Source organism: Barbus barbus, assembly GCF_936440315.1.
Source record: "Barbus barbus genome assembly, chromosome: 1".
Classification (NCBI taxonomy): domain Eukaryota; kingdom Metazoa; phylum Chordata; class Actinopteri; order Cypriniformes; family Cyprinidae; genus Barbus; species Barbus barbus.
The window spans coordinates 42,383,267-42,400,743 of NC_136729.1; the positions used below are offsets into that span (position 1 = coordinate 42,383,267).

General features: G+C 36.6%; 1 protein-coding gene across 2 annotated transcripts; it reads right to left on the bottom strand.

Moving 5' to 3' along the window:
• Positions 1–4,138: 4,138 nt before the first annotated feature.
• Positions 4,139–17,448, bottom strand: LOC306869208 (switch-associated protein 70-like). Of its 2 annotated transcripts, none has more exons than XM_079415872.1 (12): positions 16,888–17,448; positions 15,399–15,539; positions 11,550–11,723; positions 11,236–11,463; positions 10,983–11,129; positions 9,881–9,989; positions 9,606–9,787; positions 7,149–7,256; positions 6,347–6,513; positions 6,054–6,252; positions 4,941–5,037; positions 4,139–4,861 (listed from the first exon to the last, which is right to left on the bottom strand). In XM_079415872.1, the coding sequence occupies exons 1-12, from the start codon at positions 16,981–16,983 to the stop codon at positions 4,743–4,745; spliced, it is 1,767 nt and encodes a 588-aa protein (XP_079271998.1). In that variant the 5' UTR covers positions 16,984–17,448; the 3' UTR covers positions 4,139–4,742. The 2 variants fall into 2 exon arrangements, 1 of the variants encoding a protein (XP_079271998.1); XR_013784151.1 differs by having other exon boundaries at positions 4,146–4,861; positions 4,941–5,253; positions 16,888–17,066.
• Positions 17,449–17,477: the final 29 nt, after the last annotated feature.

Consider the following 17,477-nt stretch of genomic DNA (forward strand, 5'->3'; position numbering starts at 1 on the left):
AAAGCCTTTATAATGGCAATGACGAGCGCAAGTTAAATTGCATGTCAAGGCCTGTTATCCATACCAGCTATGGCCTAAGCATGAACTGTTCCCTTTCATTTGCATCATTGCAGTTCTGAGTGTGACTTTAGTGTCACGGCTCCAATGTCTAACATTTGTTTTGTTAAAACCCACAGATGAGCTCAGCTATTGCCACAATCTCTGCAGGTATTAGACGTTAGGAATTGCACGTGGGCTCTCTTTTCCTGCCCAGTGCCAGAAACGAAGACACAGCGTAACATAGTCCTGTTTGTTTTGACACTCACTTGTGAAGACTAGTGTCTATTGCATGTCTTATGTTGCACTGTAAGGACATGTTTTCGGGAATCTGGCTTCTCAAAGGTTCTAATTTGTCAGCATTTATGGAATGAGTTTCAGTTTCTTTTCTGGAACAACAAAGTTCAAAGGAAGTTCATCACATTGCCTTGATTAATTAACTTAGATCTGAATCTGCAGATTTGTCAGTTGCTCGGGTCTAGTTTGAATATTTAAACTATTATATGTGACCCTGGACCACAAAACCAGTCATAAGTAGCACGTGTTTATTTGTAGCAATAGCATTGTATGGGTCAAAATTATTGATTTTTCTTGCCAAAAATCATTAGGATATTAAGTAAAGATCATGTTCCATGGAGATATTTTGTAAATTTCCTATCATAGATATATCAAAACTTAATTTTTAATTAGTAATATGCATTGATAAGAACTTTATTTGGACAACTTTAAAGGCTATTTTCTCAATATTGATTTTTTGCACCCTCAGATTCCAGATTTTCAAATAGTTGTATCAAATAGTTTTGTCCTATCATAACAAACTTTACCATACAGGGTCACATGTATTGTTAATAATGCATTAACTTCTAATATAGCACATTTAATTATGCCTCTGCTAGGCTTCATTCCCAAAAAGTATTCATTATATTACTAGAATAAATGCTTAATCCAGAATAGACAGACCTATACACATATTTTGGACAAATACAGCATTAAAAGGATTGTTTACTAAATATGAAAAAAACCTAGGAGGCCAAACAACATTTGACACCCAGTTACATGCAAAAAGATTTCCCAGAAGAAGATTCCACAGAAGAAAGTAAGTCATGCAGGTTTGGAACGACATGAGGGTGTGTAAATGATGACAAAATTTTCATTTTGGTGTGAACAATTGCTTTAAATGCTGTTCATTGGAATCAGTGTGGTAGCAAGTGATTTCAGTTGCTAGCAGGTGTACCTACCTTGTAGTACCCAAATCATGAGGTGACGTGAACTTCACTGTCTGCACTCACTGGCAGTCGCCACAGTGTGATTGCTGTTTCAATTAGAAAGAAATGATGTATAATAACAGAATAACCAGTGAACTACTTACTTACACCTCTTCGTCTTGAGTGGGACATAAAGCATCAATGATTTGTTTCCACTTGGCTCAATCATTTGCAGCATGCTGTGCCTCACCCCATGTCAGACCTATCTGGGTAAGTCGTGGCCTAATGGTTAGAGAGTTGGACTCGTGATCCAAAGGTTGCGGGTTCGAGTCTCGGGCCGGCAGGGATTGTAGGTGGGGGGAGTGAATGTCCAGCGCTCTCTCCACCCTCAATACCACGACTGAAGTGCCCTTGAGCAAGGCACCGAACCCCCAACTGCTCCCCGGGCGCCGCAGCATAAATGGCTGCCCACTGCTCTGGGTGTGTGTTCACGGTGTGTGTGTACACGTTGGATGGGTTAAATGCAGAGCACGAATTCCGAGTATGGGTCACCATACTTGGCAGTATGTCACTTCACTTCATCTCCTTTAGCTCTGCCATCACTGTATGTCTCCATGTTGTTTTTGGTCACCCTTGTTTTCTTCTGCTAGGTGGTGTCAATCTCAGGGCAGTCTTTGGAATTTGGTCCTGGTCCATTCCATTCTGAGGACATGTCCAAACCATTGGATGCGAGTCATGCAACGGCACTTGATCTCAATGACCATGCTATGGCTCTTTGCTCTCTTGTACAGTTCTTCATTGGTAATCTTCATAGGTCAGAATATATGACATATCCTCCTGAGGCATCCATTGCGGAAGGTGCTGATCTTGTTCATGTCTCCCATAGTAACTCGCCAACACAGGACTGGTTTGACAAAACTGTTGTTGTGGTGCTGTATTGCCTATATTTTCAGAGCGTGTTTAGTCTGGCAAAAGCCCCTCTAGCTTTATCGAGCCTTGCTTGTATGTCTTTTTGTGATGCATTATCCTTGCCAATCAGGCTTCCTATGTGAAATTGTTGACATATTCTAATGGTTCGTTATTGACGGTGACTGGTGCATTAGGGATGGAAATTAATGCACATAACTTGGGTCTTGAATAGATTGATGTTCAGGCCCACCTGCATGGCAAAGCTGTTCAGTCTGTCTGTCTTTTCTGAGCGATGTTTGAATTTTGTGGAGAATACAGCAAGGTCATTGGCAAAGTCAAGTTCTTCAAGTTGTGAGAAGGGGTCTATTGGATGCCTCTGAGTCTGTCAGCTGTTGTTTTCCACATTATCCAGTCGAATGTGACCAGGAAGAGGATTGGAGAGAAGATATAGCCCTGCTGCACACCAGATTTTACAGGGAACTATTCTGACAAGTGTCCATCTACAATGACACTGCATTTGATTTTCCTGTGGAACAGCCTCATCAGCGAAACCATTTTTGGTGGAACTCCGTAGGATAGCATGATTTTCCATAGGGTGTCGCGGTGAGGCATTTTTAAAGTCTGTAAAGTTGATGTGCAGAGGGGTGTACCACTTGATGCATTGTTCGATGATGTAAAGATCTGGTCTATGCACCTTCTTCCATTTCTGAATCCTGTTTGTTCTTGTCTGAGTTTAAAATCATAATTTAGTCAATTCTGTATAGAAGAACTCTACAGAAAACGTTTGATGGGACTGAGAGCCAGTATTGCCACGCCTGTTGTCACAACTCTGAAGATCACCCTTCTTGGGGAGTTTCACAATGAGGCCTTTATTTCAGTCATCTAGTAAGGTCTCTTGTTCCCAGATATTTCTAAAGAGGTCTGTGAGAACGTTGCATGAGGTATCAGCCTTAAGCATTTCAGCGCAGATGGAATCAATTCCTGCAGCGTTTCCATTTTTCATGGCTTTGCTGGAGAGCCTAACCTCTGCCTCAATCGGGGGACTAGTATCAATATCGAGAATGTCACCTGTTGCAGAGGGATTAGCAGGGTCATCTGGCTCTGGGTGGTTGAGTACTTCATGGAAGTATCAGCTTTTTATTATTAAAATTAGTTTTTTTCACGTTATATGTTTAAAATACACTGCAACAAGCTTAATTGTCATTTTAAATTTCTTACTGAGCGCAGTTAAATGTCTCAGCCAATGTCAGGTTTTATATCCAAAATAAGGTTACGGCCGAAGGAACCACAGAGGCGATATTCAATTATGAAAATTGATATTCAATAAACAAAAGACATAATAATGAGTGAAATTTTGTTCGCGAATGAATCAGTGTTCAAATGTAACGGTTGAATAAATGATTCACTCATAAAGTAAGCCACTTTGTCGCCCCCTACTGGTGGATAGATGTAACCTGCAGAAAGAATCACTGAAAAGATGTGGGACTGTAACTTTTCTGCAAGTTACAATGCACAGACTGACAGTCTGTCTGGAACTCAAAAGCAGAGTGATACAATTTGATTTATTAAGGCGCCAGATATTTATAATGTGCCCATTATCAGGCTACTTTGACAGTTTGATATCCAACAACTCTAGGTAATAACAACTCTAGTTGTTGTGATTGTATGGTTACTTTTTGGCATCCTGCCTAACAACATCCACCACAGTAAAATAAAATAAAGTAAAATAAAGATTTAAAAGGACTGTAATTATTTTACAGCAATAATAATAACTACAAAGATAACCAAATTCAAACATTACAGTATGGCATTATGTTCAGGTCATAAGTTTGATTCCCAGAAAATGCATGATTAAATGCATTCCTTGCAATGTATGCTGCTTAGGATTAAAGCATCTATCAAATGCACACATGCAAAATGATATTAATATATATTAAAATACATTCATCCTGGTTGACAAAGAGATTGAAGACAAAATGAACCACATCAACCCATCATGAACAATGTGATTTATTCTGTTATATATTTTCAAACAAGCTGAAGTTAAAAAGCTAATTTTGAGCTAAATGGATTACACATGCACTGCTAAGATTCACACAGTATCACAGGATCTTTTGTCAATCGGTGACTCGGAAACTACGTGAACTGGTTTTATGAGTTTATCTGTGTATCAACAAGGACATCTAGTGGATACGGAAGGAATCAGGTGCTTTGATAGCACTAGCACCTCCAAACTGCCCCTGAGCAGCTATATTTCACATTAAAAGTGAATACACTTGAAATTACTAAAGTTAAATGATAATAATTTTACATTTTCTAAGTGTGTTTTAAAAAAACAAGAACAATGTATACAACAAAGTATAACAAGGTATGGATGTCACATTTTACATTAATTTGATAACTTGAAAACAAAATCAACACAATCAGCTTGACATCATTTATCTGCTAATGTTCCATTATAAGAGCACATGATTAATAAATGGTTGAATAAAAACACATTTTAGTAACAACAGATTTAACCAGTATCAGGAGTCAAGATGATGACTAGCTGGCAAACAAAAAATAAATACACACAAATGGATGTTTTAGATGTTATTGTCCATCATATGGTCTACTCTTGTTCTCCTGCCAAATCCTCTCCAGCTCATCCAGCTCTGTTTCGGTGAATGCTGCCTGTCCCCAGTTGCTCATTTTAGTGGAGGACTTGGTGCCTGAGAAATACATGAAAAACATTAATCTGGTGCTTTTGGAAATGGTATCTGCCATCTGAGAAAGTTTACACTCGGTCACCTGGTGGAATGATTCGAAGTAGGCCCTCATGTTTAGAGACTTTGTGCTTCCAATTCTTTGTTTTGTTAGCTGCCCGTTCCAGTTTCTTTGTAACGACCTGAAAAACAATAAAAGTCACTGAAATTCTGATCATTTACCTTAAAGGAACAGTACACCCCAAAAAAACAATCTTGCTGAAAATGTACTCATCCTCAGGCCATCCATGATGTAGATGTTTGTTTCTTCATCAGAACAGATTTGGAGAAATGTATCATTACATCACTTGCTCACCAATGGATCCTCTGCAGTGAATGGGTGCCGTCAAAATGAGAGTCTGATGAAAACATCACAACAATTCACAAGTAATCCTCATGAATCCAGTGAAGTAATAAGCTGTAAGTTTGTAATAAACAGCTTCATGATTAAGACGTCTTTAACTTCAAATCATTGATTCTGGCTAAAATACAAGTCCCCATCCATAATATTGCTTCAGGAGAGAAATTTGCAAAAAAGTGTGAGTGGACAACAGATTTTATGCATTATAGACATGTATTTTGGCCAGAAGTGATTATTTAAAATTAAAATGTCTTGAATGGATTTGTTTCTTATAAAAATGCAGCTTTTCACTTCACAAGATGTTAACTGATGGACTATAGTTGTGTGGATTATTATGATGTTTTTATCAACTCTCATTCATTTTTTATTCACTGCAGAGGATCCATTATTGAGCAAGTGATCTGATGAAGAAACAAACTCATCTACATCTTGGATCACCTGAAGGTGATTAAAGTTTCAGCAGTTTTCATTTTTGGGTGAACTTTTCCTCTAAGTTTAAAATCATACTTTTTTGCATTTAAAAGAGGAAACAACAACCAACAACACTGACACTTTACGCAGGGCTCATGAGCGCAGCTAGCCCCGTGCTAAGTTAAGATTTCTTTCACTCTTATTTTCTTGCATCTCACATACAGACGAATACACTGATGCATGCTCAAATACATCATTAACAAATAGTTGTTCAGTTCAGATCTGTACACACTGTGTAGAATGAACGCTATTGAGGAGTAAAAGGTGAACTGACAACTGAATTTAGCTGCAGTGTGTACGTGGCCTCTATCAGTATGAAACCGCTACCATGTATTCCTCTTGCGCTCCCTCTCTCTGTCTTCTAAGGGTCTCCAGCTGCTCCTGTGCAGCCTGCAGGGCACGTTCCTTCTCTTCCCGCTCCCTTTCCAGCTCTTCTTTCTCTTTCTGAGACTGGGATAAGATTTCTTGCTGCTGCCGGTGAATTTGCTCCAATTCAAGCCTCTTGTTTGCCTCCTCTTGTAGCAGCCTGCAAATAAAACACACGAATGTTCTGCATAATGCGGTGGCCCAAAACATTGACTACTGGATGTGTATATACTGTATGCTGTGTGTTTATGCACCTGGCCTGCAGTTTGCACAGGGCTTCTTCATCATCTCTGGCCTGCCTCTCGTCGCCTAGTGCCTTTTTCAGTTGACGGTACATATCTTCCAGCTCGTGCATACGCTGCCAATACTGCTCCACTTCATTGGCCTTTTCAGCCACCTGCTCTTCCATCTGCATCCGAGCCTAAGAAACAAATTTCTTTATTACATCAGGCCTGTTTCACATATATACAGTACATAAGTGTAACTGCAGACTGGTATTGTGTTTGATTGCACACTGACAGCCTTTCTGCAGAAATAGCGCATTATTTCTTTCTTTTATTAGTAAGGAACTGAATGCATTAAAATGTTCACTAGAAAAAAATAAAATAAATAATAATAATAATCGCGAGTAAATACTAGAATCAATTGACACCCTAAGTTTCAACAATAAAAGAGTTTACAAAAATGGACTTAAGGAATGTGGATGGCTCAACTTTATTAAAAATATTTAATTTTGGTAGCAAAAAAATAATTACCTTGTTTACATTTTATTACCAACAACACATCTAATTTATGAACAGATTATTCAAAGTTTTGGCTACTTATGCATCCCACAATTACGTTGCAAAACCTCATTTCAGGCAGGTAGCATTACTGCTCGCTCGTAAGCTGAAATACACTTTAATACCCAGGAAACAGGGCCCCTCTCTTTCTCAATTTAAGGGATTGCATATAATTTGCGGGTGTCAGTGATTCGCTATCAATATGCAAGAGACTCCTGGTCCTTTTAGGAGAGGTGAGATGTCTGCTAGTGGGACATAGTAATGTTGCTGTTACCATTTTCTCTTGCTCCAGGTCTCGTCTGTATTGGTCCAGTAGATCTTTTTGGGTCTGAAGTCTTCTCTGTTCCTCCGAATCACCCCTCATTGATGTTTCCTGCAGGTTCTGCCACATCCAGACAAAATGAAACCATGAAAGACTTCAGTGATCCTGATTAAATCCCAAAGTACAAGCACTAGTGCTGTTGTACAAAGCACTATTGATTTCAACACTTCCCTCAATTTGTAAAAAAACAAAACAAATGCACTTACAGTAGAAGTATATGAGGCAAGGCATTCAGGATTATTTAAAAGCAGAAATGTGCAGATTATTCAAATGCTTAATGTTATTTGAAAAATATGCACAATGCTGTCTAATATGCATTTTTTTCATTATCATTGTTTGTGTTGTGCAAATGTTTCCAAGATTAGTGGCTTTGCATGTTTAACACAGGAGATAATAATTACACAATTCTCCTGCTGCCTATGAATAACTTTATTTCCTACTTGACAGGCAATAAAGTACAGCTTAATGAAAGAACTATCCCTTGAGACTAAAGATATCAAACAGGAACTAGTGACTCTCAAAACTGCCTGTACACAGGAAGTGTGGCTTCATTGCTCAGGAGTGCTCTTTTGCAGCTGCCCTAAAATAAAGAATTTGCATAAGCAAAGCTGTTTTTTAAAGTTATATATTTGGGCTTTTTTTTTTTTTTTGACAGGACAGTTGAGCGGAGCCACTTGAAACCACAAGGCTATGGCTTCAATGGCAGTTTTATCATATTTTAACAGAATAAAAAAAATGTTCACGAAATATCTACACATTTATCAGTCTCAGTTAAGAGCTTCAGTAGGAGTTCTGTAGCTTTCTTATCATTGTTGAATAGGATTGTCATAATGTAACATTAAAACTAATTAAAGGTTTAACATGGGAGAAAACCAATAGACAAGGAAGTGAAACTTTAGTTTCTAATTACTAATATTGTGCTATAAAAAAAAGTATGTGAATGAAAATGAGCCAAAAGGGGAACTGACAGTGAAAAGAGAACAGAACAAAAAAATGATATTGTAATAGAAGAGGTACTGCAAGTTTAATATCTTTAAAGGTAACTCCCCAGTTTATAATATGACTTTTTGTTTCCACCCTTCTGAAACACTACCACATGCCCCTAAATGTGTATATATAAATCAAGTTGTGCTCTTAACAACTCAAACTCATGTCTGTCCATCAATCACAAGAGTGATTCTGCCATTCAAACTGCACGTCCAAAACCTGTGCATCTCTAAAAAGTAATATATTTAAAATACATTTATATCATACTAAGTAGTTCAAATCTATTAGCATATTTACTGACAGATAACTCGAGACTTACTGATATAAAAAAAAAATTATAAACTTTACTTAGCATATTACTTGTGCACAATGCACTTTTCTTAATATTAATTCTAAAATATGTTTTAATGTCACTTTTGATGAGGATTATATGATTTTTTTGTATAATATCAGACTTTAAATGTAAAATATTTAAAGTGTACCTGAAGTACACTTGCAATAGTTCCACTTTAGCTCAATAAAATATACTACGTATTAAATTAGTTGTTCCAATTTAGCAGATTTTAAGTACATAAATATAAAAATGTATTTGTAGTATACTTAGCATGAAATAAATGTATTTCAAATACAGCAGTGGCCATCTACTCAAATTTGTGAAAAAGGTAGCATCACTTGAAATGAAGTGCTTGTGACAGAGATTGAAGATGAGGATGGAAAATGATAATTTTTACTAAAATGCAATGTATTGTATTTTTATGCATCTTCATAAGCTAACCTCCAGAAACTTATCATTAAATATGCATTTCATGACCCATTTGAAGGCGTTCAGTCTGGTGCTAATTTATAAAGTTTTGCACAATAAATAAATTGTGTTTTTGAGAAGAGTCATCAGAATGTGGTATGCTTGCATATGTAGTATTGTTTGGTAAAAGCTCAAATTTAGACACTGGAATGCACTTATTGTCATGCTTCACCAGCAGAGACAACGGTAAAATCAGTACCTGTGTGGTATGTACAAACAGAGACAAAGATAAAGAGTAAACATCGGTACAGAAAACACAAGGTGGAAAGAATTAATGACGAAGAAAATACAAAAGTAGTGATGCCCTTGCTTCTTTTTTGTTAGACAGGACTCATTATTGTGTGGACAACTCTCTAAAACTCACTAGTGTCATGTCATTTACTTAAAACTCAGAGATGATTGTGTTGATCCACGTTGGCAGATGGCAGTGCATCAACGCCACTGTGGTATCAGAACTTCAAGGACACAATGAGCAGCAATGCTACCACTAGATATACAGTAGAACTACTAAATGTACCTTTAATCCAATATCTCCAATAGAGATACTACTTAAATAGCTGGATGTTTTAGCAGGTAACTTATATTTGTATCTTGCAATAACTCAAGGAGGATTAGAGTACCTTGGTCAAGGCCTCCAGCTGGGCCTGCTTGCTCTCGTTGGCCAACTGTAGCCGTCTTGTTCTGTTCTCCATCATCTCCTGTTCAGCTATCATCTTGTTTCTCAGCTCCCTGCGTTTCTGTCTGGATTCTCGGTGCGGGGAGGAAAGGCCCTGCCTTATGCGGACAATGCAGTCCTGGATGGCTGAATACATATAAACACATGGAGTTGTGTATCGACAAATATTTCACAGTCAAAAGTGTAAACTTATGTGTAACCAGCACAGATATGTAATACCTTGAATCCACTCTTGTTTTGCCTTTTTATCCGATGCACTGATCTCAAAACTTTTCTCCACACATTTTATAATAAAGAGGTTTTTCTTTCCATCCTTGTCTGGTAAGGACTGCAAATACAGAGCAATTTAGATACTTAATGGACAGTTCAGACAAAAATCGAAATTCTGTCAACATTTGTTTGCTATTATGATTTTCCAATCCTGTATGCTTTCCCGCTGTAGCTTTCATTTTTAAGGCTTTCATTTAATTCAAAAATATTTAAATGTAACATGCTGTGATCAGTCGTGAAACATGAAAGAATTTAAAACGTTGTTGTACGTGCATCTTTAGGTGCCAAGTTTGAATAAATGTTCTTAATGATTTTTGGTGGATAACAACTTATTAGCAATATTTCACCCAAAAATGAAAGTTCTGCCATCATTTATCATCACCCTCAAGTTGTTCCAAATCTGTATTGAGGGTGAGTTTCTTTCTTCTGTTGAATACAAAAGAAGATATCTTGAAGACATTTTTTAACCACATAGTTGACTATGTTAATATGGAAGTCAGTGGCTACCTTCAACTGTTTGATTGCCAGCATTCTTCAAAATATCTTATTTTGTGCTCCACAGTAGAATTAAAACTCATACAGGTTTGGAACAACATAAGGCTGAGTGAATGATAGACAGAAGACAGCAAATAACTAAATTTTTATTTTTTTGGTGAACTATCATTTTAAAATTTGGTCCTTTCCTTTTCACAACACTTTCATAGGACTTGCAATATGCATAAGTCATATGGGCTGCTTGTTTTCGTTTGACTGCCCCAATACCCATTGACTTTATTGTATGGAAAAGAGCAGCTTGAACATTCTGCTAAACATAAGGAATCATACAGGGTTGGATCGACATAATATGGAAGCTTAATTTTACCACAGAATCAAACTTTTTATCTCGCAATTATGAATTTTTCTCATAATTATTAGGGAAAAAAGTCTGAATTGTGAGATACAAGGGTGTAGCAGAAATAAGCTTCCAAAATATGAGGGTGTGTAAATGATGACAAAGTTCTTGTTTGTGTGAACCTTACAACAAATACTGTAACAAATGTTCTGCTTTTACCTCAACACAGCAGTTGCGATCAAGTGTAATACATCCCTTCTGCTCCATGAGGTCTTCACTCACATAATAGGACATGTAACGGAGACGGAGCTCAAACCATCGCTCTGTCCAGTTCTTTCTCTTATGGCCTTTTTTCATCATATAGCCCTTTTTGAATAAAAAAACAGCAAGTTAATCACTTGTAAGGAATATCTGTTTATTTCTCCAGTTTTGGAGAGTGTATATTTACATTGGCTTTAACACAGACTCCCACCTGCTTAATAACATCCATTACAAGTTCCTGATAGACCTCATTGATGCCCATGGAGAGAGTCTGAGGGTTTATACCCTTGGTGAATTGGCCCATGCCAATAAGCTCAATCAGCTCCCAAGCATTCAGATGCTTTTTCTTTGCACTGAGTTGCATTCTGTAGTCTTCAAACCTGTACTCGTTCCAACTGCAACCCATTGCTGCAAACAGTCTGCGCAGGAAGTACTCCAGCTGTTGCAATACAACAATACAACATTATTTCCATTTGACATCAAGTAATTAGAAAAAGATATACAAATAAAAGCACTAGAACCAACCTCTTCTGTGACAATGTGCAGTGGATATTTATCTTCAGACAGAAAGTTGAAGATGCACCAGACCTTGAAGGTATCAGCCTCTGAGATGAGCAGATGTTTGCTACTGATGTGCTTTGGTGCAGATAAAGTCCAGCACATCTTATTCAGCTCGTTGAAGTCAAAGTTGGCCTGGATCTGCCATTAAAATATTCCAAATTAAGTGAATTTACCTTTTTGCACAATTCATAAACAGAGGCATAACGTTTGTCTTGTGTTGACCACCTACAAGGGATTTGATTCCAGAAATATCATACCAGAGAGCAAGTAAGGAAATCTGTGAACATGGGCAATGAAAATGTATATATGTCAATGTATAAAAGCATGCAGATGTGGACAAGAGGTTCAGTTCTCGTTCAAGCCAAACATCAGAACAAGTGAAGAAATGTGATCTACTGTAAGCGAGTATGTCAGAAATTGTTGATCTTGTGGGGTTTTCACACATGAGAGTTTCTAGAGTTTACAGAGAATGGTGTAAACAACCAAAAACAGTAAGTAGCAGTTACTCAGGGAGGAAAACGCCTTGAAGACAAGTTAGAGAAGAATGGTCAAACAGGTTTAAGCTGACAGAAACGTTTAAAGAAGTCATAACCACACGTTACAGCAGTGCTACAAAGAAAAGCATAGCGCACAACACGTCAAACTGTGAAGCTGAAAAGAAGCAGAAGAGCTCAACAACTGCTGTTAATTAAAATCATACTGTAAGCAAATCATACTGTAGTTACTTGTTCACTTCCAAGTAGAATATGTATAGAAACGTCCGATAGATTTGAGTGTTTTACTTAATAAAAAACATTCCTAAAAACTATTGTTTTTTGGGGGTATTATTGTGGTTTATTTAAGACAAAAAAAAATTTGTCAAATGAGAAAAATAAGCAGAAATCATCAACTAAACCAAATCCACAACTAAAATATGATGAATTATGTTGAGATTATAACACTAGAGGACAATGCATGATACCTGACAAAACTCACTGAGAGTATTTTCAGTTTATATCAGCATGAAATCTCACACTTTAATTAAAAGTAAAAAAAAACAAATCATGCCAGAATACATTCTCTTAACCCGGTTTACTGTTGCTCATCAGTATGCCATTAAATGGGTTTATTTCCCCAAAAAATTGCAACTGAGCTTCCCAGCACCATCAAAACATTTCGAGCTGTCCGCAGATCTCTGTCAGTCTCTTTCCAGCTCAACCAATAGTGAGAATTTGTTGCGTAGCTAATGTAGCAGGCTGAGCCACAAGGTGTTTAGCCCATGGGGAACCAAGGCTGATGCTTTACATGGCAAAAAAAAAAAACCTTGCGATTTAGTTACAGATTACAGTTTTTAGAAGCTAAAATGTGAAAATGAGCAAAATACACAGAGAAAGACAATGGAGTAAAACAGGGCTAAACACATTGGTGGTGCGTTTACAAGATACTAGGTTTCAATCGAGATTTCTTCCAGATTCAAAAGTGTCGAGATTTGAAGTTTCTTCTCAAAATGTATAAGTTAAACTCACATTTTGTCTCACATTTCAGCACTCATAAAGCCCAAGATAAAATAGTAAGATATTGTAGGGATAATTTAAAATAAAGCATTTGAAAATATGCTTTACTTTTGTAATTCTACACTAAGTGACACAAGTAGCACAGAAAGTACATACTTCATCTTAAACAGTATGACATTTTAAACGGTCACTTTAGTCTTATTAAATGTTCATTTTTATTTTCAATAAGAGACAGATAAATATATATATATATATATATATATATATGTGTGTGAGTAACAAGTCTCATGCCCCTTGAGTCACAAGTGACGGTCCATGGACATGAACTTCCTTACAGTTGTTTTAGCATTTTAGGTCACATATTTAGTATTTCGTTTTTTTTGGACAATTTTCCAATTTAAAATGTGTTGAAAACATTAATAAATGTCCTAATTGCTGAAATAATACAGTGCCCTCCAAAAGTATTGGAACAGTGAGTCCAATTCCTTTATTTTTGCTGTAGACTGAAAACATTTGGGCTTGACATCAAAAGATGAATATGAGATGAGAGATTAACATTTCAGCTTTTATTTACATATTTTCATCTGGATCTGATACACAACTTAGAAGATAGCACCTTTTGTTTGAACCCACCCATTTTTCATATTACCAAAAGTATTAGAACAGATAGAATTAACAGATTAAAGTGAAAAAGACTTAATATTTAGTTGCAAATCCTTTGCTTATTATTATGAATTATAATTATTGGCTTATTAGTATGGTTGAACTGGATCATCAAAGGTCAGCTGCAAAGACATTGGTTAATAAAATGAGATTAGATACATTCGTGTTGTTTAACATATTTAATTATTGCAGGTTTGCATCATATTCTGAGTTTGCATTTCACTGTTTTCATTCATTTTGATGAATACTAAATCTGTTTTTTGCGAGTGGGATGAATTAATGCACATTCACATTTAGTCTAGAAGTACAGTAACATGTTCACACAGCCCACTGTCAGTCAATAACTTTTTTGAAAACTATTTTCTTGTAAATTAAAAAGTGTTACTTTACTAGTTACTTAAAAAAGTAATATTATTACGTAACTCGCGTTACTTGTAATGCATTACCCCCAACACTGGTTGTTGCTGATGTCACTAACAGTTGTTTTAGGGTCTTTCTTCACAGCTGTCACAATGTTTCTGTCATCAACTGCAGATGTTTTCCTTGATCTACCCGTTTGAGGTGTGTTACTTAGTACACCAGTGGTTTCTTTCTTCCTCAGGAGATTCCAAATGGTTGTACTTGCTATTTCCAGTGTTTGTGCAATGGTTTGATTGATTTTTCATCTTCTCTCAGCTTCACAGTTGCTCGTTTTCACCCATAGACACCTCTCTGGTTTTCATGTTGGTTACACGTCTAACTATAAATGCAGTCTGCACGGATCTGAAACTGAGCGCAGACATTCAGTGCTATTTATTGTTTGAATAATCAATTAATAGGACACACCAGGGCAACAAAACACACCTGTCAGTCACAATACTTTTGGTAATATGAAAAATGGGTGGGTTCAAACAAAAGGTGCTATCTTCTAAGTTGTGTATCAGATCCAGATGAAAATACCTGTAAACAAAAGCTGAAATGTTAATCTTTCATCTCTTATTCATCTTTTGATGTCAAGCCCAAATGTTTTCAGTCTACAGCAAAAATAAAGGAATTGGCCTGACTGTCCCAATACCTTTGGAGGGCACTGTATATTTTAAATTGCAATGTATGCAATTAGAGTTCAACTAAAAATGTTCATGCATTTAAAATCTTGAAAGTTTTATACATTGCCCTTTTGCTTTAATGACAGGATCATTTTATGCAGCATGTTTAAATGTTTAAAGAGCATCTTAAGTCATATGAACAGTGTGACAAATGTACTTATTTGAGTAGTACTGATAGTATACATTAGGTTTTCTTGTGTTGTGTATGATGACATTATTTATTTTCTTTCCAATTTAAATCAGATTTTGAATTCTAGATTTTGGACGCCACTGAATGTCTTGATACAGAAAAACAGACAGATACAAGAAAAAAAGAATAGGCCAATGTGAGGCATGAGATGTAATGTGTAACCTTATTCTAGAGGAAATGATAAACATCTATTCTTAAACAAAAACCTGTGCTGGTGATGGTGGGAGATATACACTAATTCATTCTCTGATATTTCTGAAGAGGCTTTATTGGGACAAGAACATCCTGCTATTATTGTCATCTGATTACAGTCATCATAGAACTGCTGGAGTGAAATACAGCAATAAGGCTGCGCTTTGATAAGAGACAATGCATTTATTACCTTATTAAGTATGAACATGTTCAGGTAGGGCATGTATCCTTGTGTTGACACCGGTCCTTCATCATCATCTTTAAAGTGCTCCTCCAGGGCTGAAGCGTTATGAGGGATTTTCATTATGGTGCACAGGTTGTGAGACAGCACCTACAGAGAGACAGACAGCAACTCTAGCCCCCTTGGGTTCATTCACCATGCAAAATAAAATAGATCAAGCGTGGGCAAAAGTTGACACACTTGACTGCATTTTTGCTTATTACGCTTAAATGCCTGAAATGAGTTTTGTAGACATGCAAATGACATGTGAATTTATAAAAAAACAGCATAGGTCAAAATAGAACTTTAATAAAATATAAAAGTAAATAAATAAATTGTAATTAAATTACAACTGTAGCTCTAGACAGTTACCTACGGCTATTTTATTAATACAGTTGTCTGATTGATTTTATAGTCTCAAGCATTCAGAAATCACGCAAAAGAAAATTAAGCAGTTTTATACAATACAACCATGGTTAATTTTTGTGAGGGCTGTGATGTCCACGTTTTTGTTGAAGAAATTATAGAGGCTGTGTCATCTATAGAAAAGGTGGCCAAAAATGAAAGATTAAGTGGATATTTGAATTAAATGTATGGTCAAGAGCCTATTAAACAAGGATTTGATCATCCTAAGTATAACAGCAGCAATTACCAGGCCTTTGGCTCCCTTTGCAGGCATTTGTATAACATGTAATGTTGAAAAAAACAATAGACACCATCACAAAATTTGTAGTGGTTTTATTGGTTAATGTGACTTGTATTAGTTTTAACTGAAACTGTAATGGACCCTGTTGGTGTCTACTGGTAATTGCTCACCTTTTATTGCTGGCTTTTTAAAACCAATAAATAATGGAATATGTCCCAAAACATTTTTTAATGGTTAAAAGTTGATGGTGTATCATGTTTTTAATAGTATTTGTGATAGTATTAGAATTTTCCAAATTTCCATCAATTATGATCATTTGCATTCAGCCGCAAATTTTTTTTTGAGCAACTGAGATGGTACCCCCGTGGGAGTTGGTGCCCTACGCAAACGGAGTACTCTGCGTATAGGGAGCGGGGTACTGATCTGCATACACCCATGAGAAAGTCTTGCAAGACTGATCAAGCGTTATTCCAACATTTAGTAAACATTTAGTCTGTCTCTCTCTCATTATTGCCTATTATCTTCAAATATCTGTTGTAAATAGGCCTAACGTTCAGCTGTCAGTACTTTGTAGAAAGGGAATAATCTTGGTTGCAGAGAGAAACTAAGTTACTAAAGGTATAATTGAAAATAAATTTTCACTTTATCTATATTAAAATGCCTGTATGAATGCATAAGTCTAAAAGAGACAACTAGTACGAGGACAAAGTCATTTGTTAAGCGGATAAACGACTGCGCGTTACTTGAGAGCCAATACGCGGAAACTAGAGCTCCAACGCGTAATTTCTATAGTTGACAGTAGAGTTTGCTTACCTTTAACTGGGATTTGGATACTTTGCCTTTTCGGTCTACATCCAGAGCAGTAAAGGCGTAAAAGATGGGTTTGAGTATTTCGTCTCGGGATAGCATGATAAAGTTAGAGATGTGAGCGCGCCTGTAAAACTGATCCTCTTCCCTCGGTGCGCGCTGTATGAGCGCGAGTCACGTGTCCTGCACTTTACATAAATCTCACACATTTACATACAAATAAAACCGCAATGTGAACCTAATATGTTCCTTTTATCCGTGCTTTAAATTTCGGCGTTGACCATTTTAGTGTTTTTGACAACAGTGAAGTGTTTTTTCCATGTGCGCATTACTCTCAAACGGCACAAAACACTTCAAAACCTTATATTCAATTTGTGCCAATTATTATTTTCAGATGAGTCGACCTATTAAGTAAATGTCTAGTAATCTTCCACACAAGATCGTCACTTGTTACTTTGTAATATAGGCTATTTGCTGTGTGTAAATTAGTAATAAAGTGATAATCACTCGTTCTGATATGCGCTAAAGTTCCTGCACACTTGTCCTCTTTCTGACGAACTAACTTGTGTTTAACTGTTTGCAAACACTGAACTGAA

Bases quoted from the DNA above. Each gene is read 5' to 3' on its own strand.
- LOC306869208 (XM_079415872.1), bottom strand. From the start codon at position 16,983: ATGCTATCCCGAGACGAAATACTCAAACCCATCTTTTACGCCTTTACT. The intron at 15,540-16,887 runs GTAAGCAAACTC...GTCTCTCTGTAG, and splicing joins TATCCAAATCCCAGTTAAAG to GTGCTGTCTCACAACCTGTG. The intron at 9,990-10,982 runs GTAAAAGCAGAA...CTGTATTTGCAG, and splicing joins ATCGCAACTGCTGTGTTGAG to TCCTTACCAGACAAGGATGG.